This window comes from Miniopterus natalensis, chromosome 1, assembly GCF_054644295.1.
Source record: "Miniopterus natalensis isolate mMinNat1 chromosome 1, mMinNat1.hap1, whole genome shotgun sequence".
Lineage (NCBI taxonomy): Eukaryota > Metazoa > Chordata > Mammalia > Chiroptera > Miniopteridae > Miniopterus > Miniopterus natalensis.
In genome coordinates this window covers 82857420-82883199 of record NC_142081.1, presented here as the reverse complement: position 1 = coordinate 82883199, position 25780 = coordinate 82857420, and the positions used below count along the sequence as shown (strand labels likewise).

The 25780-nt window shown below is 36.1% G+C and overlaps 1 protein-coding gene across 2 annotated transcripts in view; it reads right to left on the bottom strand.

The window, feature by feature from the left end:
* Positions 1-25333, bottom strand: part of UPF2 (UPF2 regulator of nonsense mediated mRNA decay) — a 108124-nt gene extending 82791 nt beyond the window's left edge. For both annotated transcript variants that reach the window (XM_016203930.2, XM_016203929.2), the window contains exons 1-4: positions 25271-25333; positions 19953-20332; positions 16063-16842; positions 8859-9019 (exon numbers count right to left, since the gene is read on the bottom strand). In XM_016203930.2, the coding sequence (XP_016059416.2) occupies positions 8859-9019; positions 16063-16842; positions 19953-20314 (1303 nt within the window). In that variant the 5' untranslated portion in view covers positions 20315-20332; positions 25271-25333. The remainder of the gene's footprint in view (positions 1-8858; positions 9020-16062; positions 16843-19952; positions 20333-25270) is intronic.
* Between the last annotated feature and the right edge of the window lie 447 nt (positions 25334-25780).

Here is a 25780-nt window from a genome sequence, read left to right as displayed (position 1 = left end):
TGGTCACTGTTTGTCAATATTTAAAATAAGCATAACGTTTGACTGTGTAAGATTCCATCTAGGAATGGTACCTCAGAAATAACAGAAAATACAAACTAAGATTTACACGAATGTTCATTGTAACACTGTTTGCAACAGAGCAAAACTGGAAAGAATCTAAATGTCTATCAATATTAGAAGGGCTAACAAATGACACAGATATTAAGATAAATGAGGCATACCTACCTGAACTGACTCAGAGGACTCTCAAAAATACATCATTGAAAGAAAAAAGGAAGTCGTCTTACATAAATTAACAGTAAAGCTACATATAGATGATATCTGATTATATATTTTGCATATACATTTTGTATATAAAAACGTATGGACAGATTCATATCAAACTTAACCACGGTTATCTTGGAAAAAAGAATGGATATGACAGAAGACTTTCACTTTCTAACTCTATAACACTCAAATATTTTGCAAATCTTAAAAATAATACATTTGCATAGTATTTTAAATTGTAAAAACAATTCAACTTCTGAGAGGCAAAAATGCTATAAAGTCAAAAAACAACAGAAAATTGGGGGGAAATACTGCAATGTATATAAAAAAGAGTAATTTCCACACTGGCCAGTGTGCTCAGTGGTTCAGCAAAAGGAAACATTCATTCTTATATACTTAGTGGCATGCAAATTTCTTCAGAAGAAAATCTGGTGTTATATATTGAACCTTCACATGCATATAACCTTTTAACTCAGAACTCTACTTCTAGGAATTTATCCCTGAAATACTAGTACACATGAAGTCATAGGTACAAAATTTTATTATAGCATTGACTGTAATAGGTAAAAATCAGATATAACTTAAATGTAAAAAGAGGACAAGGTAAATACAGCAGAATTATACAAGAGAATGTTACTATGCAGCAATTTTAAACAATTATGAGACTCAATATAAGCTGATATAAAAAGACATCTAAGATATGATTAACTTAAAAATGTAGTTGCAGAATAGTATTTATGATACAATTTCATTTCTGTGAGGTAAAAAAGGATATTCTAATTACTGAAAAATTTAGGCCTCTTCAGGCCAAGATGAAGTATTAAAAAACCAGGCAAACAATATAATACAATGGTTATCAAACACTTAGCTATCAGGTAGCACAGGAGAATGATTCCTAAGAGAGAAGAAACTGAGCCCTACAATTAAGTGTCCTAGCTTATTGCCTGGTAAGATATTCTAGACCACAGCCAAGAAAGGGAGAACCCAGGCAGACTCCAGCAGTTTCCATGAGTTGAGGAAGACAGACCTGAGAGTCTGGCAAAACTCTAGCCCAGGTGGCTAAATTTTGCAAGACAGAGTACCACAGGGAAAAGAACACAGAGATATGCAGAAGGTCCCTTGAAAATATTGATCAGCCCTTATGTGTAAGGGAACTAGGTGAAACTGAGAAAATAATAACTCATGAACCTTTTTTTTTATTGATTTCAGAGAGAGGAAGGGAGAGGGAGAGAGAGAAACATCAATGATGAGAGAGTCACTGATCGGCTGCAGCCCGCAACCCAGGCAAGTGCCCTGACCAGGAATCGAACCCCGATCTCCTGGAGCCTAGGTCGATGCTCAACCGCTGAGCCTCACCCGGCTGGGCAACTCATGAACCTTTTAATTCATGGGAAATCAGTACAGAAGAATACTTACTTAGTAACAGAGAAAATTAGTCCTAGAATAAAAGCTGCTCTGATCCCCCCTAACAAAGTAAGCCTGGAAAGAATGAGACTGTTTCCAAGTAACTTAAGTAGGCCCAGAACAAAGCTCAATGATATTTCTAAGAATAAAAAACATATCCAGCACACATCCAATAAAACACCAGGTATGCAAAGAAGTAGAAAAATTACCAGAAATGTTTAGAAGATCAATCAATTAAAAGCAATGCAGAAATGATATAAATTATAAAATTAGTAGACAAGGACATTAAAAAACTATATTTCAGATTCTTAACAAGCTAGAAGATAGACTGAGCATATTCAAGACCATGAAAAATATAACCAGCTTCTAGAGATAAAAATGACATTTCTATATGAAATTAACAGTATATTAGATACTGTAAAAGGAAAAATTAGTGAATCTGAAGATACAGCAATAGAAACTATCCAATAAAAAAAAAATACTTATCAAAAGGACAACTTCAAACCACCAAACACAATTTTAATTGAATCTCCATAGGAGGGGAGAAGAAAAGAAAACATATTTGAAGAAATAAGAGTCAAATTTTCTAAATTCGATAAAAATTATAAACCCTCAGATTCAGTAAGTCCAATGAACCCCAAGCACAAAAAAACAGAGACATCTACACCAAGTTACGTATAATTAGGTTGCTTAAAAATCTGTGATAATGAAGAAAATTTAAAGCAACCAGAAAAAAGTACACATTATGAAAAGAACAAAGATAAGAACAATAGCACCTTTCTCATTCAAAGCAATGCAAGCTAAAAGACAGTAGAGCAGCATCTTTAAAGTACTGAAAGAGAAAAGTCTCACCCTCAAATTCTACACCTGGTGGAAGTATATAGCTTTTAAAAACATTCACAAAGTTTTGTCAAGAGCTATTATCTGTGGAAAATGCCTAAAAATACTTATAAAGTAATTTAGCATTAAAAAGCAAACAAAAACAATACAAAACCTACCTAAAACTTTGGTAGAAATAAACCAAGTAAACACCAAAGGATGCTAAACACCAGGAAAATATTTCGGTTCTAAAATATAATAAATATTTTAAAATGTCTGAGAAGCCAGCCAGATTCAACCAAAAAACAAATTCTATGGTAGAACCTCTTTTAAAAAATTAAAAAGTTCAATGATCAATGATCAGGAGATACAAAAGTTAGTAGAAATTATGTACATGATTATATATAAATATAATAAAATAAATGTATTCATAGTGTACAATAGGCATTTCTTATTAAGGACGTAAAATACAAAACACCTTCTTATAAAAGGATACTTTAAAAATACCCAAAGGGGGCATACAGATCAATGGAACAGAATAGAGACCCCAGAAATAGACCCAAGCCACTATGGTCAGTTAATATTTGACAAAGGAGGCAAGAGTATCCAATGGAGTAAAGACAATCTCTTCAATAAGTGGTGCTGGGAAAATTGGACAGATACATGCAAAAGAATGAAACTAGACTACCAACTTTCTCCATACACAAAAATAAACTCAAAATGGATAAAAGACTTAAATGTAAGGCACGAAACCATAAAAATCCTAGAAGAAAACATAGGCAGGAAAGTCACAGACATCCCACGTAGTGGACTTTTCACTGATACAACTCCTAGGGCAAGAGAAACAAAGGAAAAAATAAACATATGGGACTACATCAAACTAAAAAGCTTCTGCACAGCAAAAGAAAACAGCCTCAAAATACAAAGGAACCCCACGGTCTGGGAAAACATATTTGCCAAGGATGAATCTAATAAGGGGCTAATTTCCAAAGTGTACAAAGAACTCATAGCACTCAGCAAGAGGAAGACAAACAATCCAATTAAGAAATGGGCAAAGGACTTAAATAGACACTTCTCCAAAGAGGACATACGGACGGCCAAGAGACACATGAGAAAATGCTCGATGTCACTAATCATCAGAGAGATGCAAATTAAAACCACAATGAGGTATCACTTCACACCTGTCAGAATGGCTGCCATCAACAAATCAACAAACGACATGTGCTGGCGAGGGTGTGGAGAAAGGAGAACCCTGGTACACTGTTGGTGGGAATGCAGACTGGTACAGCCACTATGGAAAGCAGTATGTAGGTTCCTCAAAAAATTAAAAATGGAGCTGCCGTTTGACCCAGTGATTCCGCTCCTAGAAATGTATCCTAAGAATCCTGAAACATTCATCAGAAAGGATTTATGCACCCCTATGTTCATAGCAGCACAGTTTACAATAGCTAAGATCTGGAAACAGCCCAAGTGCCCATCAGTAGATGAGTGGATAAAAAAGCTGTGGGACATTTACACCATGGAATACTACGCAGCTGTAAAGAAGAAGCAGCTCGTACCCTTTGGGATAGTATGGATGGTCCTGGAGAATATTATGCTAAGTGAAATAAGCGAAAGAAAAATATCACATGATCTCGCTTATACATGGAATCTAAAGAACTTAATAAACTGACGAGCAGAATAGATTCAATGACATGGAAGCATAGTTGAGACTGACCAAATGTCAGAGGGATGGAGGGGGGCGGGGGGATGGAGGGGGAGAGAGTAACCAAAGAATTTATGTGCATATATACACAACCCAAGGACACGGACAATGGTGGGGAGAGTGACTGGGGAGGGGGAAGGAACGGGGGGGAATGGGTCATTGGGGAGAAAAAGGGACATCTGTAATACTTTAAACAAAAATAAAAATTATAAAAAGTTAAAAAAAAAAATACCCAAAGGGCCCTTACATCTCATGTGTGTTTGGTGACTGCGACACCATAGACTCAAGCACCTGTGGTGTGGACGCACACAATGTGAAGCAGAAGGCAGTGGTAAGCCACTACTACACTTTCATCATTTTTTTTTTAATTTTTCATTTTACCTTAAAAACAATATAATGAGACAGTCCAAAATGAAAGAGGAGATAGTGCTGAACGATGAGACTCCCAAATCGGAAGCCAGTCAAACAGTTACTAGGGAAGAGCATTGTTGCTAATGACAACCAGATCAAAGCCAAAATGACATCTACCAGCCGATGTGCACAAAGGCAAAAGGAAAGTACGATGCTGCACAGCATATACAATCAGAACTAGGAACATGAGAAGCATGAACCAAGGTAAACTAAAAATTATAAAGCAAGAAATGGAACATCTAAGCACTGAAATGCCTGCAGTTAGTGAAAATGGACTGGAATGCAATATTGCTAGTTGGGCAACTACAAAGTGTTCTACTTGGAAATGACAAACTCGGAAAAAATGGATTGCTGCAACACTGAGGCAAGATGTAGCACAGAAAGCTAGGGGCTGCAATGCAAGGTCTGACCCAATAATATCAGACTTCCAGAAAACCTAATTAACATAACCATCATTCAAGTCTATGTTCCAACCACAGAGGCTGAAGATGAAACTGAAAGCTTTTTTTTTGGTTAATCCTCACCCAAGGATATTTTTTCCATTGGTTATTTTTTTTCCAGACAGAGCAGAAAGGAGGGATAGAGGGACAGGGGACAGACAGAGAGAAAGAGGGGAGGGGGGGAGAGGGAGAGAGAGAGAGAGAGAGAAACATAGATGTGAGAGAGACACATCAATTGGTTGCCTCCACAGGCACCCCGAACAGGGCCAGAGATTGAAACAACCACCCAGGTATGTGCCCTTAACCAGGAATCAAACCCACCACGTGTGAGGGCCAATGCTGTAACCACTGAGCAACACCAGCCAGGGTGAAATTGAAAGCTTTTACACAGTATCCAAGAATTACTTAATCATACACCAAAACAAGACACACTGGCCGGCCAGGCGTGGCTCAGCAGTTGAGCATTGACCTAGGATCCAGGCAATCAGGGTTCAATTTCCAATCAGGGCACATGCCTGGGTTGCAGGCTTGATCCCCAGTTGGGGGCATGCAGGAGGCAGCCGATCAGTGACTTTCATTATTGATGTTTCTATCTCTCTCTCTCCCTCTCCTTTCCTCTCTGAAATCAATAAAGATATATTTTTTTTAAAGTAAAAATAAAAAATAAATAAATGGACATCATGGGATGGCTAATACAGAAATCAAGTGGACTACATAACTGAAAGCAGGAGGTGAAGTTGCATTTTCTCTGCCAAAACAAGACCAAGAGCAGACTGTGGTACTGACCATGAACTATTAATTTCAAACTGAATAAAAGTGAAGAAAAGCACTAAAAAATAAAATGTAAATAACATTCCTGATGGATTTAAAGTCCACATTAAAAAAAAAAAATTTGCATGGTTAAATTTCACTGACCAAAAACCAGAAGAACTGGGGAATGAAACTGGAAATATTATTAGGGAAGAATGAAGACAATGAAGAAGAAAAAAGGGAGGAAAAATAGAGATACTAAATAGATGAGGGGCAAAAGTAAAATGTGACAAAGCAGGATTAGAATCCTGAATTCAGTTTCTCAACAATTATCACATAAAAATAAAGAGGAGATAGAAGAGAATAATAAAGGAAAAACAGGAGTACTCTACCAGAAGATTAAAAAAGGGAAATTCAAACCTAGGTTAGAATGCTGAACAAACCAACAAGGAAGCACATTATCTGACCAGAATAAAAAAAGGGAGGGTGGAAATAGTATACTGAAAATCTATACAGAAGAGACAGATACTTTTGAAGATTACTAGGAGGAAGAACCTGTAATTCTAGAAAGTAAAGTGAAAGTTCCCCTCAAAAGTACTGAGAAGAAATACATCACCAGGGGTATATAAGATACAAACAGAATTATTTCAAGCCACAGAGACTGAATCTGTTAAAATCCTAAGAAAAATATGTCAACATATATGGAAAACAAAACAGACTACAGATTGGGAAAGTTTAATATATAGCCCAATCATCAAGAAAGGAGATGCCAAGGAGTACAATAACAATAGCAACACTGCTCTAATTTCCCACACAAGTAAGGTGATATGCAAAGTGATACAATAAAGGCTTCTACCTTACATGGAGCAAGAAATGCCACATGTTCAAGCTGGATTCAGAAAAGAAAGAGGCCCTGAGATCTAATTGCAAGCAGTCACTGGACTAGAGTGCCCCAAAGAATTTCAGAAGGTTAGTCTACATTTTATAAACTACAATAAAGCCTTTGATTGTGCTGATCATGAAAAGCTATGGGTTGCTCTGAAAGAAATAGGTGTGCCTCAGTATTCAACTGTCCTGATGTATCCTCAATATTCAATTGTCCTGATGTATAAGCTGTATCTTGAATAGGAAGCCACTGTCACGACAGAATATGGAGACAGAATGACCTCCTAGAGGCAAATGTGTCAGAGAAGGGTGCATTTGATCTCACTATTTGTTTAATCTTTCCACAGAAAATATATGAAAAATTGGGCTAGACTCAGAGGAAGAAGGAGTGAAAATTGGTAGAATAAATAGCAATAACTTAAGATATGCAGATGAACCTGGCTGGTGTGGATCAATGGATGAGCATCGACCTATGATCTCAGTTCGATTACCAGTCAGAGCACATGCCTAGGTTGTGGGCACGATTCCCAGCATGGGACCTGCAGGAGGCAGCCGATCAATGACTCTCTCTCATCATTGATGTTTCTATCTCTCTCTCCCCCTCTCCTTTCCTCTCTGAAATCAATAAAATAAAAAATAAGAAAATTAAATTAATTAAAAAATAAAATGATATGCAGATGATACCATCTTACTGGCAGAAAGCAGCAATGATTTCAAACAACTTCTGACAAAAGTGAAAGAAAGTGCCAAAGCAGGACTGCATTTGAACATTAAAGACAAAAATCATGACTACAGAAGAAACACACAACTTTAACACAGACAATGAAGACATTGAAATTGTTAAAGATTTTTGCTTACCTTGGTTAACTTATCAATTCAAATGGAGACCCCACCCAAGAAATCAAGAGAAGGCAGAGACTCAAAAGGGCAGAATGGAAGAATTAGGAAAGATCCCCAAGAGCAAAGATGTGTCTTTAGAGACCAAGGCTAAGGGTCATCCACACCCTTCTCTTCCCAATTACTATGTAAAGATGAGAAAATTGGAAGTGAAGAAGGCTAGCAGGAAAAAACTGATTCATTTGAAATACAGTGTTGGAGGAGAGCTCTACCAATACCTGAACTGCCAGAAAGATGAACAAGTGGGTCCTATAGCAAATTAAGCCTGAAACATCACTGGAAGCAAAAATGACAAAATTGAAGCTGCCCTACTTTGGGTACATCATGAGAAGGCAGAGTTCTTTGGAAAAGACAAGAGTGCTGGGAAAAATAGAAAGCAGCAGGAAAAGAGGAAGACCAAATATGAGATGGATTGACTCCATAAAAGAAGCTGTAGACATGAGTCTACAGGAGCTGAGCAGGGCTGCTGAGAACAGGACACTGCACATCACTTATCACAGAGTCACCAGGAGTTGGAGTCGGCTCAACAGCATGTAATACAAAGACTGTACAAATACTTCACTGCTAAAATTTTTAAGTAAATAAAATTGCCAGGTAGTTTCAAGATTAATAATTTATTTCAAAAATAAAAATAAAATTATTAACAATTTATTAACATTTATCTACCTAACAATTATTTTATCAAGTATTTAGTGTGGCAGGTTAGAGTAACATATTAGGGGCCCTACCAACCTAAGGACAATCAATAAAGAAAATTTAAAATACACCTTTGAAATAATATGAAAAACAACTCCTCTCACAAAATAATAAACACTTTATATCACAAAACTGCAAGGTAAGCTTTAGTTCTGAATAACAATTTAAGATAATATATCACTCAAAACAAACAGATTAAAAATAAGGATATAGAAATATTAGAATCCCAAAGGTCCAATGCACCTTATCACCTATTTGATAAATAAAGTGAATCTTTCTGCAACTCCAAGTATGGCTTAAGACAGGCCCCCGTTGGATATAAAGGGTATCTGTTACAAAAGAACCCAAAGGAACTCATCCTAATATTATGAGTTAATTATTATTCTCTAAGTTTAAAGGCTTTTACATTCAGAGGAGCATTTCAAGTAGTTTTTCAAGGTTCTTAATAGGTCTTACTACTACTTCATTTAAAATTTTTTAAGGGCATTTAAAAGGCTTAAATTTTCAATACACATCTGACAATAATACACTTTCATGGTAGTACTTACTAAAAACCATAGTATTTGTTTTTAAGGATATCTTACCTTCTGGTGTTGGTTTGTCTTGAGGAAGATCTGGCATATTTTCATCCAAAAGATCTGCTAAGGATTGAGAATTTGCCAGTAGCTTCTGATAAGACATAGCAAATTCCTCATACTGTTTATGTCTATCTTCACTTAGCTCCCCTTTAGAATGTAGAATACGCCTATAAAAAAAAATAAAAATAAAATAATCTTACCAAAATAGATGTGATCATGTTTTATTACACTGGTAATGTTCCATATATCACACAAGCTTATTACCACAATATTCTTTGACAACTTTTTTTATTTAACATTTTTAAGATATATCTGAAAATTAAAATTTGTATAATTCACCTAAGCAATTACATTTTAACACTGGTTCTTCAAAGAATGAGTATGATTAACAATTATGCCTGCAGCCCGGCTGGCCGTGGCTCAGCCATTGAGCGTCGACCTAGGACCCAGGTGATCAGGGTTCGATTCCTGGTCAGGGCACATGCCCTAGTTGTGGGCTTGATCAATGACTCTCTCATCATTGATGTTTCTATTTGTCTCTCTCCCTCTCCTTTCCTCTCTCCTCTCTCTGAAAACAATAAAGATATATTAAAAAAACAAACAAAAAAAACAATTATGCCTACAAACATAAAATTTAACAATATGCCACTAAATAAAAATTATTTAGTCTTATTACAGCCATACTCCCCTAAGAGAGAATTAACCAAAAATAACATAGCCTAAACAAGTTCATTTTCAAAAACAAAAGGTTATTGAAAGAACCAGTATCTTTAAACTTTTACAGTTATTTGAATCGACATTATCTTTTGAAAAAGCTCTTATCTTCCACATAGCCAATTCTCAATTTACTGTGCAAGTACTGGTTATTTATCCATGTAACAAATATTAAGTGAACAACCCACTTAACCAAGGCCAGGCCATCTCTAGGAGCAGAGGACACAACTTCTCTTCCACTCTTCAGTTTACTAATAAGCCACCCATAATTAGAAATGCAAAACTACTAAAAATTTTCAAAATGTATAAAGTCAAATAAAAATCTTATTATATTAGCATAGATGGTTGAGATGTCTATAACTGGATCTAGTTTTTTTAAATAACTAAATATTTACGTAGTAGTGTAACATTTGAAATTTATAAGTCTTAATGCAAATACAATATAGATTTTAAAACATCAATTATCAATTGTAAATTAAAAGTAATTTTCAAAAGGAATATTTATAAATTTTTTTAATTCCTTGTCATTTGAGTTTTCTTATGAACAAGGAAGAAAATGATTTAGAAGCTTTTTTGGTGATGTTTTCATCTTAAAAGTTACAGTAAATAAAGTGGAAAGCCCATGCCTATACTTATTCGTTCCTGCTTATTTGAAACAATTTCCAGGCTTCCTCATCTTATTTCATTCCTACCCACATAAACTTTTGTTTAAATGTTGTTACATTCCAAATAACATTTTCTATTTTAGGAATATCAGTTCCCATTACAAGCACAAGAGAGATCAATGTATATAAATTACTATTCATTAACTCCAATTTTTTCTTTCAAAATCTGGCCTATTAGGATCTAAAATGAGAAATTGTCAATCACTTTCTTATGACTTAAATATACATTAGATCATATAATTCTATGGACAGATGAGTAAAATGTCAAAATAGTTTATCCATAATAGTCCAGGCTAAAGAGCATTTCTCTTAAAACTAAAAACATTATCATAGAGGAGAGTTTCTCTCTCCAAACATTTATTTCAGACTAATTTTACTGGCAAAAACAAAGTATCTTTTGGTTTTATAAATAAATTTTAAAAATTGAAACAAAAACCCAAAGCATTTAAAAATATTCAAACCACGGAAGAAGCGACTAACATTACTTTGAATGAGCTTGTTAGAAATTTCCATTAGAATGTCATTTTGGAAGTTTACAAAAGTCATTAAAATTAAATAAATAAAATAAATTATTTGAATACTACTCAAAGTCAGCTACTCTAAATGTTCTGCAATGTATTACGAAAAATGTTAATAAAAAATTGTTTATTCTGAAGCAAATTATGTTAAAAGAGATGGATAATAACAGCCCTAGCCAGGTGGCTCAGTTGTTTGGAGTGTCCCCTGGACACCAAAATATTGTGGGTTCGATTCCCAGTCAGGGCACATGCTGAGGTTTCAGGCTCAATCCCCAGAAGGGGACGTGCAGGAGGCAGTCAATCAATGACTCTCTCTCATCACTGATGTTGCTCTCTCTCTTTCCCTCTCCCTTCCTCTTTCTTTCTCTAAAAATCAATTTAAAAAAATTTTTTTAAACTACCTGGTTTTACTTTTCATCTCCTTTAGCACACTGTCAAATTTTCATGAGAATAACTTAAATTTCATGAGAATTAACTTACATTTTCTTTTGGTTTCATTTTAGAATTCGGTTATGAATGTCTTATAACCTTGCATGAAAAGATACTAGAGCACAGTTAAGCATATACTCAATCATATATATATATTTAAATCCTCACCCAAGGACACTTCTTTATTGATTTGAGAGAGAGGAAGGGGGAGAGAGAGAGGAGAAAAAAAAAAAAACACTGATTGGTTGCCTCCTGTCCGAATTCCAACCGGGGATGGAACATGCCACCTGGGCATGTGCCTTGACTGGGAATCGAACCAGCCTCCTTTTGGTGTACGGGATGACTCTCCAACCAACTGAGCCACACTGGCAGGACAATCAAATATTTTTAAAGAACTATGTCAAAGTCACGGAATCAAAATTAGAGAATATCTGCAAGGAGGTAACAATTTTAGAGCAGTTACAAAATTGTTAAAGCCTCTAAGTCTAATAAAGCAAAACGTCATAACATCTTAATAGTGCTTAAGTACTACACAGCTTATCAAACAATCTCTCTGTAAAGGCAAGGCACAACTTACCTGGAAGGAAAGTAAAAGGTAACACTATTTAATTTAAGGTCGATGCGTTTTTAAGTTTCAACATTGGTAATATCTAGTGAATTTGCATTAATAAAAAACACCTCCTGATTTTATTAACAATGGGGGGAAAAGCCTACATTCTACCTACAATTCTTTTTTTTAATAAACTTTAATGCAAATCACTTACTGCTGCTGAACTTAGTATGCAATTATGAAGGTTGTAATTCACCAGTAATGCATAGAGAAACTTGCCACCATTCCCACCAATTAGGGAGAAAAAAAGGAATTAAAACACTTCAGAATTATTCAGGCAAAATTCTCACTACATATCTGAATTCATGATTTCACTATACAGAAAGAAATAATTTTGTTACACAATTAAGTTGTATCTAATAAAAATTAAGTCATTTTGACAAATTTTTATTAAATGCCCCCCAAAATACTAAGTCATATGACCTCTATGAGAATAATATCTCAAAGTACAAAGTATATCTAAAGTATAAAAAGCACCGAATGTAATACAAAGCAAAATCTACCAAGAAGTAAAACTATTAACTCTAAATTGGCAAATATTACTAGATGATGTTTTTAAATGTGTAGATATTAATTATAACTCCCCAGATCAATCATTTAATCAAAATGTACTTTTTAAATATTCTTTGAAGTACAAAAAGCTTATAAACTCAAATTTTAGAATTTACCCAACCCTAGGGTCAGTTGTATTGCTCGCTAATATCTAAATCTCTCAGGGGCTTAGGAAACAGAACTAGCTAGCTAATACCTATGGTATCAGCCCAGATAACATGAGAAAAGAACAGCTGGGGCTTAGTAAGTCTCATTCTGTACTGCCTTTCATTCATTCATTAGTGTCTTTAAAAAAATACCAGAGATGTCATTACTCTACTTTTTTAAATTGGTTGAAAGAATTTTTAAGTATAGACTTTAATGAGTATAGATAAGACATCACAACTTCTAAGAATAGTGCCATCTCCCAAGCTAATTGTAATGACCAAAAGCATTTGAGATTTACAGAATGCAAACAGTATATTTGATTTTTTTTAAACCATCATTATCAAGATATTGAATAAAGGCTTAAAGTAATTTAACTATGAGTCTTAAATATCCACTTAGATTTCTAGCATTATCAGGCGTTAAGAGAAACCTACTGGGAAAAACTATTGCTCATAATTTATTCCCAGGATGTAGAAAAACCTCAGAACATCTACTAGATAATGATTGGGAGGGAGGAAATGTATCATGCCCTCTTAGAAGTAAGGAGCCTAACATTAGGCCAAGTAGGGACTCTGCACTAATCCACTTCATGTCTTCTTTGTTCAGTCAAGTATTTAAATCATTTTACTAGAGGCTGTTCAAACTGAAGCTATCCTAAAGCATGAGCTATTTATCAAGCCAAATGCCAATTATTTTCTATATTGTGATTAAGATTCTCACATCCCCCAAATTATTACATCTAAGTGGACAGTCTCCCATGACAAAATGACTGCTAGACTGCTAAGGTCAATTTACATTAGGTAAATAACCTCCTCTAATAACCACAAGTTAATGTTCTGTACTTAAATGTGTAAAAGTTTCTGGAGAAAGGCCACAAAACTGTGCTTTTAACACTATATCCTCCTGTACAAAATTTTCATGGTGACTTGAATAATGAAAAAACAGGTCTGCTTATCAAGCTTAAAGTGACCAGTGGATAATCAATGTTCAAAATCATCATTAGGTTAAAATGATAGGTCAAAAGCATTAAATAAAGTTTATAAGAGATAAGTCTGAAATTAGGTTTAAAAAATTCCTTTACTAGCTCTAGGTGAAGAACTGGCTTGGCAACAGTTAAGAAATTAAGCTTTAGATGTATATAAGCCTAACAAAAAGTCAAAAGAATGACAAGGCAAATATAAAAACTAATGGAATTTTAGGTCCTAGGCAGAAAAGAATGCATCCAAAACAAACGTCCTAAGAACAGTGACGTATCTGGAAATCATGGAACAAACCTAAGGAACCGGAGGTATTTAGCCTGATGAAAGGGAAACCAAGCAATCTGTCAAATACAGGGTGGGGCAAAAGTAGATTTACAGTTGTGAGTGTACAAAACACAAAAGTTTATTCTTATATTATCATTTATTAATTATTTGCCATATGAACAACTGTAAACCTACTTTTGCCCCACCCTGTATTTGAGTTATTATCATGAGTTAGTATCTGAATGAAAAGCCAGTGCTTCTCAAACTATCTGTGATAAAGGAATACGTTTTTCCCAGTCATTACAGATACTTTTACAAAATATAGTAACAATATCATGACAATGGAAAATTGCTATTAAAATGTCCAAATGCTTAGTCTCAGTTTTTGTATTTAATTCGCTGTGAATAGGTAAGCAGGTCATGGCCCCAGTTTGAGTAGCTTTATTCCATCTGTACTAGAAAAAATAAATCAAAGGGAACCATTTTATGGGGAGTTAAATTTCAGCTTGAATTCCTAGCAAATACATGTGTCCAACATTGGAATGGTTCAGACCACTAATCTCCTTTGAGAGTTTTTTAGAGAAAGAATTTATCTATCAGATAACCTATAAAATGGATTCCTGCACTGGAAAGGTGATTAGGTTAAATCACTGTAGAATTTCTCTAGCCTCTATGCCTCTGTGAGGCAAATCAAAAGCAAAGAGACACAAAATCCTTAAAGCAGCCAATAAAAAGTAATGTACGCATATTTACAAAATCAGTTGTGATGTACTAGGTAGAACATATGTGAAAAGGAAAAAGACGGGAAAAATGACAAAACACTATGTAAATCCTAATTAAGAAACCTTAAATATGTGAAATTTATTAATAGAGGACCACTGTTTTCCTTTTTAATTCATTGCGGACTATATAAATACATTCTGGTTGCCCCCTCAAAATTTAAAAGTCCTCACTACTCAAATCACAAAACCAGAATTTTTTTTTTTTAAGAAACATTGCCATCTTTTTTTTTTAACATTGCCATCTTAAATTCTCACTTCTGAATGAATAACCCTCAACCACCAAAGTTTACCCATATAGCCTCTGCACCTATCTTGATCCTGACATAACTGTACTACTGACATGAACTATATTAGCCTTCTCTTCCAGTTAAATCAATCACCTTCTAGTGGTAACTACTTAAACCAGTTTTTCCTTCCCAACTAGTCTTATGGCAACAGAAACGTGTACTCTCTGTATTACTTTCTATCAACAGCAATTTCAGACTTTCAGCCATAAACTTTAAATAGCTGCAAAGTACTCAGCCAGACTATTGCTATTGCCTCCTTTCTGTACCCCTTCAGCCCTCCTCCAAATCTACCCTCTGTAAAAGCTGACCTAATGGCCACCAGCTACCATCAACTTCTAGTTTGTTGAGGACTCTTAGTTACAGATACTATACAGTAGTCTATAGTATCTTGTTAACAACAAAGGAAGCACCTAAATCAGGTGTCTTCACTAATTACCACATGCACATACATCATTTCTCTAGTATTTTAAATGGATATCCCCAGGAGAAAAACTTCTATAAATGCACTTCACACAGTGGTATTTAAAAAATTTTTTCACAGCCCAGCGGGCGTGGCCCAGCGATTGAGCGTCTACCTAGGATCCAGGCAATCGGGGTTCGATTCCCAGCCAGGGCACATGCCTGGGTTGCAGGCTCAATCCCCAGGCGGGGGTGTGCAGGAGGCAGCCGGTCAATGACTCTCTCATCATTGATGTTTCTATCTCTCTTTCCCTCTCCTTTCTTCTCTCTGAAACCAATAAAAATATTTAAAAAAAATTTTTTTTCACAGCAAATTTGGTGCACTATTTGCCAAATTTCTGATCTAAAATACCACTGATAATAAATAACCCATTTTTTAAAAAAGAGCAAGTGACATCAATAGTGATATCAATAAATTAAAATACAAAACAATAAGACCAAACCTGTTATAGAGAGGGAACAGTGAAACACACAGAAAAAGAATAGAAGGTAAGTTAATGATAGAAAACGAAAATTTATCCCTTGGCATTGAGTTTTTAGATCACAGGAGGAAAACAAATCCAAAGTAAAAATCACCATATGCTTGCCAGATTTCTTTTAAAACCAGATGCAAAATCTATGATAGACCCACATTTAAATATGAGTACTTAGACTGTTACACTTTGAGATTTTCCTGGAATGTTAAGAAATCACCTGCAATGAGCCCTTTTCCACAAGTTCTTTCAGAAGCATGAAGACTTTAAACATTTTTAAGCATGAGCTCCAAAATAAATTCTCAATTCTGAGAAACATTTGAAAATCACCTGTTTTGTCTCTCAGTATTCTGTAGCTCCCTGTGGTCCCTTTTCAGGTGTTTGGTCAAAGACGTAAAGTATTCTTTTAAAAGATTCTGGAAAGGTTGTTGTTTCTCTGGACTAATTATCTCACTAGGAGGAAAAGTCAAATTAAACTTCTCTGCAGCACTCTTTACTTTCCTTGGTACAAGTCCAGCAATATCATCTCCACAATGTCGACAAAAACTAATCACCACAGAAACATGAGTATGTGATTCCCGATCAGCATTAATAATATTTTTTAGCTGTTCATAGATTAAAGAAAGACCTTCCTTGTCAGTGAAAATCCCAACTATTGTCAATTCCGCAATGAAACGCAAATCAGTTCTCAATTTGGTAATGTTAGGTGTTTTCTCTTCTTTCCTTGCTTCAAAATGTTTTTTCCAAACCTGCAGAAGTGATGGGGCAAAGTCGACATAACGCTGGTGAAACAAAGAGCATAAGTGCACAGCACAATTCACATCAGATATTTTTAGCTTTGCTTCCACAATAGAAGCTACAGCTTCTGCAATGTATTTGCTTAAATTTAGGCCATTAAAATCATGGGACAAGGAGTCTCTCTGTTGTTCCGTAATAGTTTTTAGTTTCTTGACAAAAGCAGTATTTTTCTTCAAACTTGAGTCTAGTCGGCTAAAGAAATTTTCCTCTGGTCGGTTGTCTGGAGCATTTTGGTTTTTGCTACGAAGTTCCTTTCTTAACTGATGTCGTTCCCAAGCTTCCTGATGAAGCTGAAGAGATTCCTCTTTCTCCCTATATAAAAAAAACAACAAAAAACAAGTAAAATACCATTTACCTTTGAAGCAGCATTGCCAAATCTCATAAAGGTGAAAGCCAATGAAAAAGTAATCACATAAGCATCAGAATCCAAGAAAAACAAAAAATGCAAAAGGCCCTTTCACTACTTTTAAAGACATTTTATTAATGACTTAAGATAGTAAGAACTCAGTGTACTGGTAATGCCATATATAGTAAAACAGATGTTTTAAATACCTAAATTAAAAATCATTCTGCCAACTAGTAAGCTAAATGCATAAAGCATTTTTGTCATTTATACCTTGATAAAGCTGAAAAAAAACATAAAATACATGATGCTTAATATAAAAAACATAAAATAATATGCTTGGGAAGGATAAAAATCACTAAAACTGACCTGGCCCGTGTTGCCCAGTGGTTAGAGCACTGGCCTGCACACCAAATGGTCACAGGTTCCATTCCCAATGAAGGACATGTACCTGGGTTGTAGGTTCAACTCCCAACTCCAGTTGGGGCACATGTAGGAGGCAACCATTCGATGTGTCACACATCACATCAATGTTTCTTTCTCTCTGTCCCTCCCTCCCCTCCCCCTCCCTCTTTTCCACTCTCTATGGAAAAAATATCCTCAGGTGAGGATTAACAACAACAACAAAAAAACCTGAAACAGATAAAAGAACTGGGAAAACAGAAAAAAACTGTCCACAAAGAATAGTTTTGCTAAAAAATAAACATTATAAAACAATACATTAAAAATGTTTTGAGAGCAATCTATGATCCAGGAGATCACCATTCCATTCCCAGCCAGAGCATATGCCCGGGTTTTGGGCTCGATCCCCCAGTAGGGGACGTGCAGGAGGCAGCCAATCAATGACTCTCTCATCATTGACGTTTTTATCTCTCTCTCTACCTCTCCCTTCCTCTCTCTGAAGTCACTAAAGACCTATTTTTTAAAAAAATGTTTTGAGATGTTAAAGTACCTTGCTACATTTGGGTCTTAAAATTCAAGTATAACTTTAAAAATCTGGAAAGGAACCAGAAGAAAACTATAGGATAAAATTCCTTTAATAAAAGGTTAACAAACTCAGTTTATCCTGAAAAGAATAGTTAAAAATAAATCTACCTATATTTCTACTAAAAAGATGAAACATGTTTAAATTGCAGATACAGTAAAATAACGGGCAGGAGTGGGAGAGTGGAAACAATCTGACTTTTAGGTTTCTAAGATACCAAAATATATAACTTTAAAATATTTATATCTTAAAAAGTAGATTTTCATCATCTTGAGCTACCCTATATTTGATTTTTTTCCCACTACAAACCACAATGTCAACAGGATTGCATCCATCACTGGGAACAGGGATATGTATCTCTTGGAAGTCTCCCAGCCACACACAAACACAGGGTTAACAGTGAGTGTACTTTAAGAAACTATAACTTGAGCAAGACTGCACTATACATGTGCACTGAGTAACTGAATTTTCACCAGTATTAAAAATACTTTTAAATAATGAAATATATACAGGTGAAATAATGTGATGCTTCAAAATACTCCAGGGGGAAAAATGTACATAATTTTTGATGCTGTATAGACTGGGGGGTGGGGGGGAGATATTTTTGCATATGTATGAATTTTTCCCAAAAAAAGTTGGGTTTTTTGTTGATGTTAAGGGTCTTTGTATTTGAGGGAACAGGGAGCCAAAGTTACAGTAAAACGAAATAGCTTTGTGAATTTTTTTTAAAAAAGTAAAATATAAAATAAGAAACTCTCAAGAACCATGATTCTAAATATTCCAAAACTATAATACATTACAATTGCTTTCCAGACTTAAGGGTCAGCTCCTCATTAAAAATAGAAGTACTGCCCTGGCCAGTGTAGCTCAGTTGATTAAGTGTCCTCTGGTGTACTGACAGGTTGCTGGTTTGATTCCTGGTCAGGGCAGATGCTGGGGTTTCGGGCTCCATCCCAGGTAGGGGGCGTGCAGGAGGCAGCAAATCGATGCTCTCACATAGATATTCCTCTCTCCCTCTCCCTTCCTTCCTCTCTAAAAAATCAGTAAAAATCTTTTTTTAAAAAAAAGTACTGTACTAAAGAACTTCTGTAAGAAAGTAGGTGGCTGAGCTATTCTAGAGATCCATAACAATGCATGTTTGCAGACAGCTTTTTAAATTATATATGTAAAGAGAAGAGCTCCTGCCATTCAACAACTGTCATTTGCACTACATTCTAGTAGTCTTCCTATGAAGACTACCTTTTTCACCATTTACTATATTATTTGCATAGATTTACATAGTTAAAAATAAATTCCGATAAAGATAAGAATGGGTGGCATTATAGAACTTAAGGACAAAGGTTTTAAAGTCAGCCCAACCTAGGTTCAAATCCCAGTGCTCCACCGTTTACTATGACCTCAGGCAAGTTACTTAACTTCTTTAACTTTTATTAATCTGTAAAATGAGGATCATAAAACTTCATTAGAACTGCCTTAAAGGATATACACTGATCCACTTCCTCGTGCCTGGCATATAGTAACAACTCAACAAATAGCAGCTTTCAACTTAAAAAGGTAGAGCATTATACCATAGAATTTTTTTTTGAAAAGCTTTTTTAAAAAACAAAATAATTCAGATTACTCTATATCTCAAAAAATATTTATTAAAGATTACTATTATTTAATTCAAAGAATTAAAGCACTGCCCTAGCCAGTTCTGCTCAGTAGTTAGAGCACTGGCCTACAGACTGAAGGGTCCCGGGTTCAACTCCAGCCAAGGGCACGTACCTGGGTTGCAGGCTCAATCCCTGGCCCCAGTCGGGCACATGCAGGGAAGCACCCAATCGATGTCTCTCACATCGATGTTTCTTTCCCCCCTCTCTCCCTTCCACTCTCTCTGAAAAGCAATGGAAAAAAATATCCTCAGGTGAGGATTAAAAAAAATAAAAGAATTAAAGCACTGTAGGCATGCCTCTAGTCAGTGAAACTAACAGAGCATATAAGATATTCCCAACTCTTAAAGAACTGCACCCCAAAAGTTTTATTTCAAATCACTGCTTTTCCAAAACATTTCTACCTTCCCATTTCTCACATCAATCATTAAAATGTTCTTACTTCAACTGGGCAGCTTCTTCCTCTTGCTGTCGTTTTGCCTGCTCTTCTTGCTTCTTTCTCTCTTCCTCTTCATGTTTCTTTTTTTCTTCTTCCTCTTTTTTCTTTAACTCCTCTTCCGCCTTTACCTTTTCTTCTTCTTTTTTCTTGCGTTCCTTGTCTTCTTTTTTTCTCTTATCTTCTTCCAGTTTCTTCTTTTTATCTTCAGGGACCTTAATAACCTCCTTCTTGGCAGGGAGCTTGATCTCGTCTTTTGGTTTCTCCCTGCTGTTCACTGGCCGCCTTTCACCACAGTCTTTTTCCTTGTTGTTTAGCAAAGATTCTTTTTCTTCCATACTTGCTGGCTTTTTACGCTCAGCTGGCATTATGTTACCCAGGACAATCTATAAGAGTAAAAGAATGTCAGTATTGTAAGAATGCTTTACATACAAAGAATATTAACACTGTCTATTAAATACACTGCCAATACTTTTTTCTTCTTGTTTATCTGTGGATATTTGTGGGAAATATAAAAGTTTAAATAAATATGTTCATGTAGTCAAACAAAAAAGAATGTCAGTATCATAGATGCAGTGACTTTTTTTAGTAATATAACACTATTTTTTAAAACTGAACATACTAATGCAATTTGACAATTGTGAGAGATTAAAGAAATGCATGCAAAATGAATACTATTTCTGTGATAAAATAATATATTGGTCACTCTCCACATTCTATCATTATTAGTTATGCCTATGTCTAAGTACTTTTTTACTAACAAAAAAACTCAAACAGAAACAAAAGTAGAGAGCACAATATAAGAAACTTCCAAATATGCATCACCCTAAATTATCAACTGCAAAACAATATATCATTAATACTTTACTAATGTATCAGACAACATTTCACACCCTTTAAGAGATGCTAGTGGCATCACTTCATACAATATTCAATAGAAAAATTTAAGTTGGAGAAAAAATGAGTTCTTGCCTCCTACAAATTGACTGACAAAATAGAAGACTCACAAATGATGCCTCATTCTTCTAACCTTATCAAACTTTCAAATACAAGAACTGTCAACTCTCTCAAATTAGACTAGACTTTTAATCTCTTCATTAGTATTAGTCAAAATTAATGTGTAAGTAAACATGTTGCTAATAAAAATTTGTATATTCTGTTCTTTATCTGCCAATACAGTAGCCACCAGCCAAGTTTCTCAGCCTCAGCACTACTGACATTTTGGGCAAGATAATTCTTTGTTTTTGGGGAGAGTTGTGTGGGGGGTGGCGAAGACGGGTAGTAACGTACTATACCAAGTTTAGTGGCATTCCCTGAATTCTATGCAGTAGATGCCAGTAGTATCTCCCTAGTTTTGACAACCAAAAGTTACTCCAGATACTTCCAAATGTCCCTTGGGAGCAAAATCACCACCAGTCAAAAACCACTGCACTAGCCATATGTGGCTACTCATACATAAATTAATTAAAATTAAATAGAATTTGAAATTCAGTTCTTCAATAGCCACTACCCATATTTCAAGTCCTAGATTCTATATGTGGCTAGTAGCTATCCAATCAGACATTTGCAGATATAGAACATTTTTATCACCACTGAAAGTTCTAATGGATAGCACTGGTCTACAGTACAGGCTCTACACAGTTGGCTGGAAATAAACTCTGGAACAAAAAAATGTATTTCCCTGCAAAATTCAGGATTTTTCATTTCTAAAAATAAATATCTCTACTTAGAACTAGTGTCTTAATATAATTTTTCATGGACAATGCTCCATGTTTTAACCCCTAAATCATGTGAAAGTTGTACGAGAAAATCAAAATATTTTCTATTTAACTGCCTAGTTTTTTATTAACACATACATAGTACTCTTAAATATTTCCAAATATAGGTTTTAAATTAAAGCAATAAAAACTAGGTTAGCAAACAAAACATTTGCAATAATAAATATTACTTGTTAACACACAAAGCATTTATTTCAGCACTAATAAAATGTTATCACAGAAAGACAACCTAGGTCTTTAAGTAATTTTTGAAGGCACATGTCAGTCAACTCTTCCTTTCCCTTTCTCTCTCTTACTCTCTTACTTGCATGTTCTGTACAGTATTTTGACAATGATACCTAAAGGCTTTAGTTAACTCCAGTAGTGGAACTCAGAACAAAAAGGATGTTAATCCTACTTAAGCAATCATTGCAATATGAAAGGGCATAACTTATTTATGTGGCAAGACAGAGTTATTTATATTATCTGGGAAATATAGTTGTCAATTCTTATACTGCTTTAATTAAATACCCATCTTTAATGTGAAAATATCATGCCTTAAAGCAAGAAATCTTTGAAAAGAGAGGATAATACTAATGGCTACCACTCACTGGTCCATAGTAAACGTATACTTTATTTCATTTAATACTAAAAGCTTTATGAGGTGGGTATTATTTTCCCTATTTTACAAATGCGCAAACTGAAACCTGACAAAGTAACCTGACTAAGGTCTCTACAGCTGGTGACAGAGATGGAATCTGATGAACCCATATGCTTAACCAAAGCTATTAAGAACCTTGAGAGAGAAAAATGATGAGCTGGAAGACTTCATAATAGATACTAAGAAAAATCACAAAATTATGTATCTCAGGGTAGAAAGAGTTCCGGGTAATGGCTAAGCAGTTTTTACATTATGTTTTTAAATTTTGGTAGATTCTAGCTAAAACATTCAGGGGCAAGATAATTCTTGAGGAACCAATACAATCTTACTTATGATATTCGTCATTATGTGTAAAAAAATGTTTATAAAGAATTTGTATTTTAATATCAAGCATCAACAAGCAACATTTCAGCAATACAAGAAATACAACTAATAATAAATTTACAATTAATGTCTCAATTCTAAGATAAAATTAGATATTAAGTCCTGTTAAAACATTAAGAAATTCACTTGAAATCTGACGAATTCATAAAGGATTATCATTTATTAGCTCAACAGAGTCTCCCAAATGTTTGTGATTCGCTATAGTCTTCATTCACTTAATAAATTTTTAAGTGCCTACTACATCACACTGTAGGAGGCACTCATAAATTAGATCCTGCTCTAGAGCATAATAAAAAAGATTCTAAATAACACACTTAAGTCTTGGTATTAGTATCTTCTTTGAATCATTTCATCCTTATATTACAAACATATATTCCAAGCATACTTGGAACTAAATTTCAGTGAACAAAAAAATGTAAAAATCTAAAGGTTCATATAAAGGTAGCAATGCAACATGTAAAAAAATAATATAGGCTTTAAAGTCAGAAAAACTTTAAGTCTGCATCTCAACTCTGCAACCTGGAAACTGGGCAACAACTTCTGAGTCTATTTACTGATAAAATGGAAATATTGCTACCTTTCTTACAGAGTTCTTATACTTCTAGCATAAAGGTGGCATTCAATAAATGTTTATGTTGTTTAACACAGAACACTAAAAAGTTCATCATAAGATTAAAGATTTTTAGAGTTAGGACTAAAGATTTTTATTTACTCCAATTCTTATTTTTTACATTGAGGTGGCTTCAGAACAGTAACTTGCCCAAGATTACACAACTAGTTTAGTGGCTGGGTCAAGACTCACTGTCCAGTGCTCTTTTCCACTATACACCCTGACTCTAAGATTTAAAAGGCCAAATAAAATATACAAACGACATAATTGAGATCAGTGTGCATTTGTATTATTTGAAAAAATTATTAAAAAAATTAAACAGCATTAATGAAATGCTAAACTTTTTATATTACTTCAATAAACCCATGCTTCAATAAAGAGCCAAATATTTTACCTAAAGTGTTTCAAAAAGTTTTTCAAGTGAAAACTAGAACTTTAAAAAAATTCTGTCTCAAAATAATAGATAAAAATTGGCGATCTTTTAATTAGAATTAGCTCTTACAAATTATTTTACTGAGTACAATTACATTCAGATGGTCCTTAAAAGGAACCCATGCTTTAAAACCACATTCTTAGCTCCCCAAATAGTGTCCTGGCCCTTGAGCTTTATGTTTTATTTAGTTTTCTAAATATAATCTGAACTTCCAAGAGAAAGTAAAACTACTTCACTAGGAAAACAGGTACCAACGGAGCGTACTGGGGGACAGAGTGCAGAGAAAGGGGTGTTTCCCTTTTAAAGATCCTCCTTTGCAAAGTACCATATGGACTCTGTATGAAATCACAATCAGACTGCTCTGAAAATACTCCAGAGTAAGAGAATGCTGTTTACCTTTTAATTCTGTATTATTCATATGTTCTAAGAGCAAAACAGCACAGGGGCATTATTTGCCAGTCTTTGAATGTAAAGAACATCCTTAGTATAAAAGACTCACTCAAAGTTTTTACAAATTTCACCGGTGTTCAAAAGGATTCTCTTGATGAGTTGTACAATTTTTATAAACACCTAAAAACTATGATAAATGATAAGGGTGAGTAATAGTTTCACTTTTGTCTGATGCATCACTATGTACAAGTCCTAAAACAAAAAGAGCTGAAGGTCCGGTCCAGTGTGTACCCTGAGCTGGCTCTGCTTGGCCAACCTGGAGACCAAATATCCTGCGATCATCTCCTTGGTTCAACAGTACTAAAAAGAGTACCATGAGCCATGGGATGAAGGCAAAGCGAAGAATCATCAGCCTACGAGACTAAATTGAAGTAAACCAAATAATCTACGACCACCATTCCCAAATACACCAAACCCCCTTCCCCTTAACACACATCTCCCACAAACCCCTGCTCTCGCTCCACGTTCCTATACCTACCACGCTTCCCCGCCACAAGTCCCCTTGCTACGGGTATCCGCGGTCACCTTCGACTACCACCCCTAGCCCCAACCCTAACTTCGCACCCCACACTCCCTCACCACCGAAGACTGAAACTCTCCGGCTGGTCTCCCTACTCCACATCCTCCCACACAAGCACCCTCCCCACTTCCTCGCCCTCGCTTCCCTCCCAGCTCCTAAAGAGCTTTCCCCAGCCTCCCCTCGCTCTACTCCACACCCCCAAACACATTCACCCCGACACAGCAGGCTCCCCGCCTCCAGCCGCGAGGCCCAGCCCCGGCATGTGGGGCAGACGCCCCTCATGCCTGCCCCGGACCAGGGGCTCCCGCGTTGGTAGGAGCCTCGGAGAAAAAGGTCTGAGGAGGACGATGCTGGACCACAGTCCGTCTCCTGCTAGCCGCCCCCGGAGCGCTGGGGTGAAGAGTCGCTTCTTGGGTCCCCCCAGGGAGTAGGAATCCAGGCCGGTGTCCCCCAGACCCACTTCTTCCCGGTCGTTGGAGCGGAAAGGAAGGAGGTTCTCCCGGACTCACCTCGAGCCTGTTGTCAACATTAGCCCCGGGTTTCTCAGCACCAACTCCAGCGCTCGGGCTCTCCCCTCCCCTCCCCCCACCTATCTCGCAGCCGAGGGCCCGCCTTCCCCTCAGCTCCCCCTCCTCCCTCCGCCCGACGGCCCTCCCGCCCGCCACTCACCAGCGCGGACTGGCTGTGGGTGGGGGCGGGGCGGAGGGAGGTGGAAAGGATGAAGCTCTCCTCTAAATTGCCAGATCGAAAACAGTCCGCGTCGCCCATCCCCCAGCATACCGATGCCCTTAGCTTAGCTACGAGGTGGCAGATCGCGAGCAAAGGCTCAGATAGGAACCAGACACTCGATGGTTCGTTCGAACTGCCCACTTGATGAGAGGAGAAAATTTCTTGAGACAGGCAAGCAATAGGACAGCCACAACCAGCACCTCGAGCCAGGGCCCCAGCTGAGGGGAGGAGCGTTCCGAGGGCCGGAGGCAGGAAGTGGATTGGTCGCCAGGAAAGGGAAAGCGCCTGTA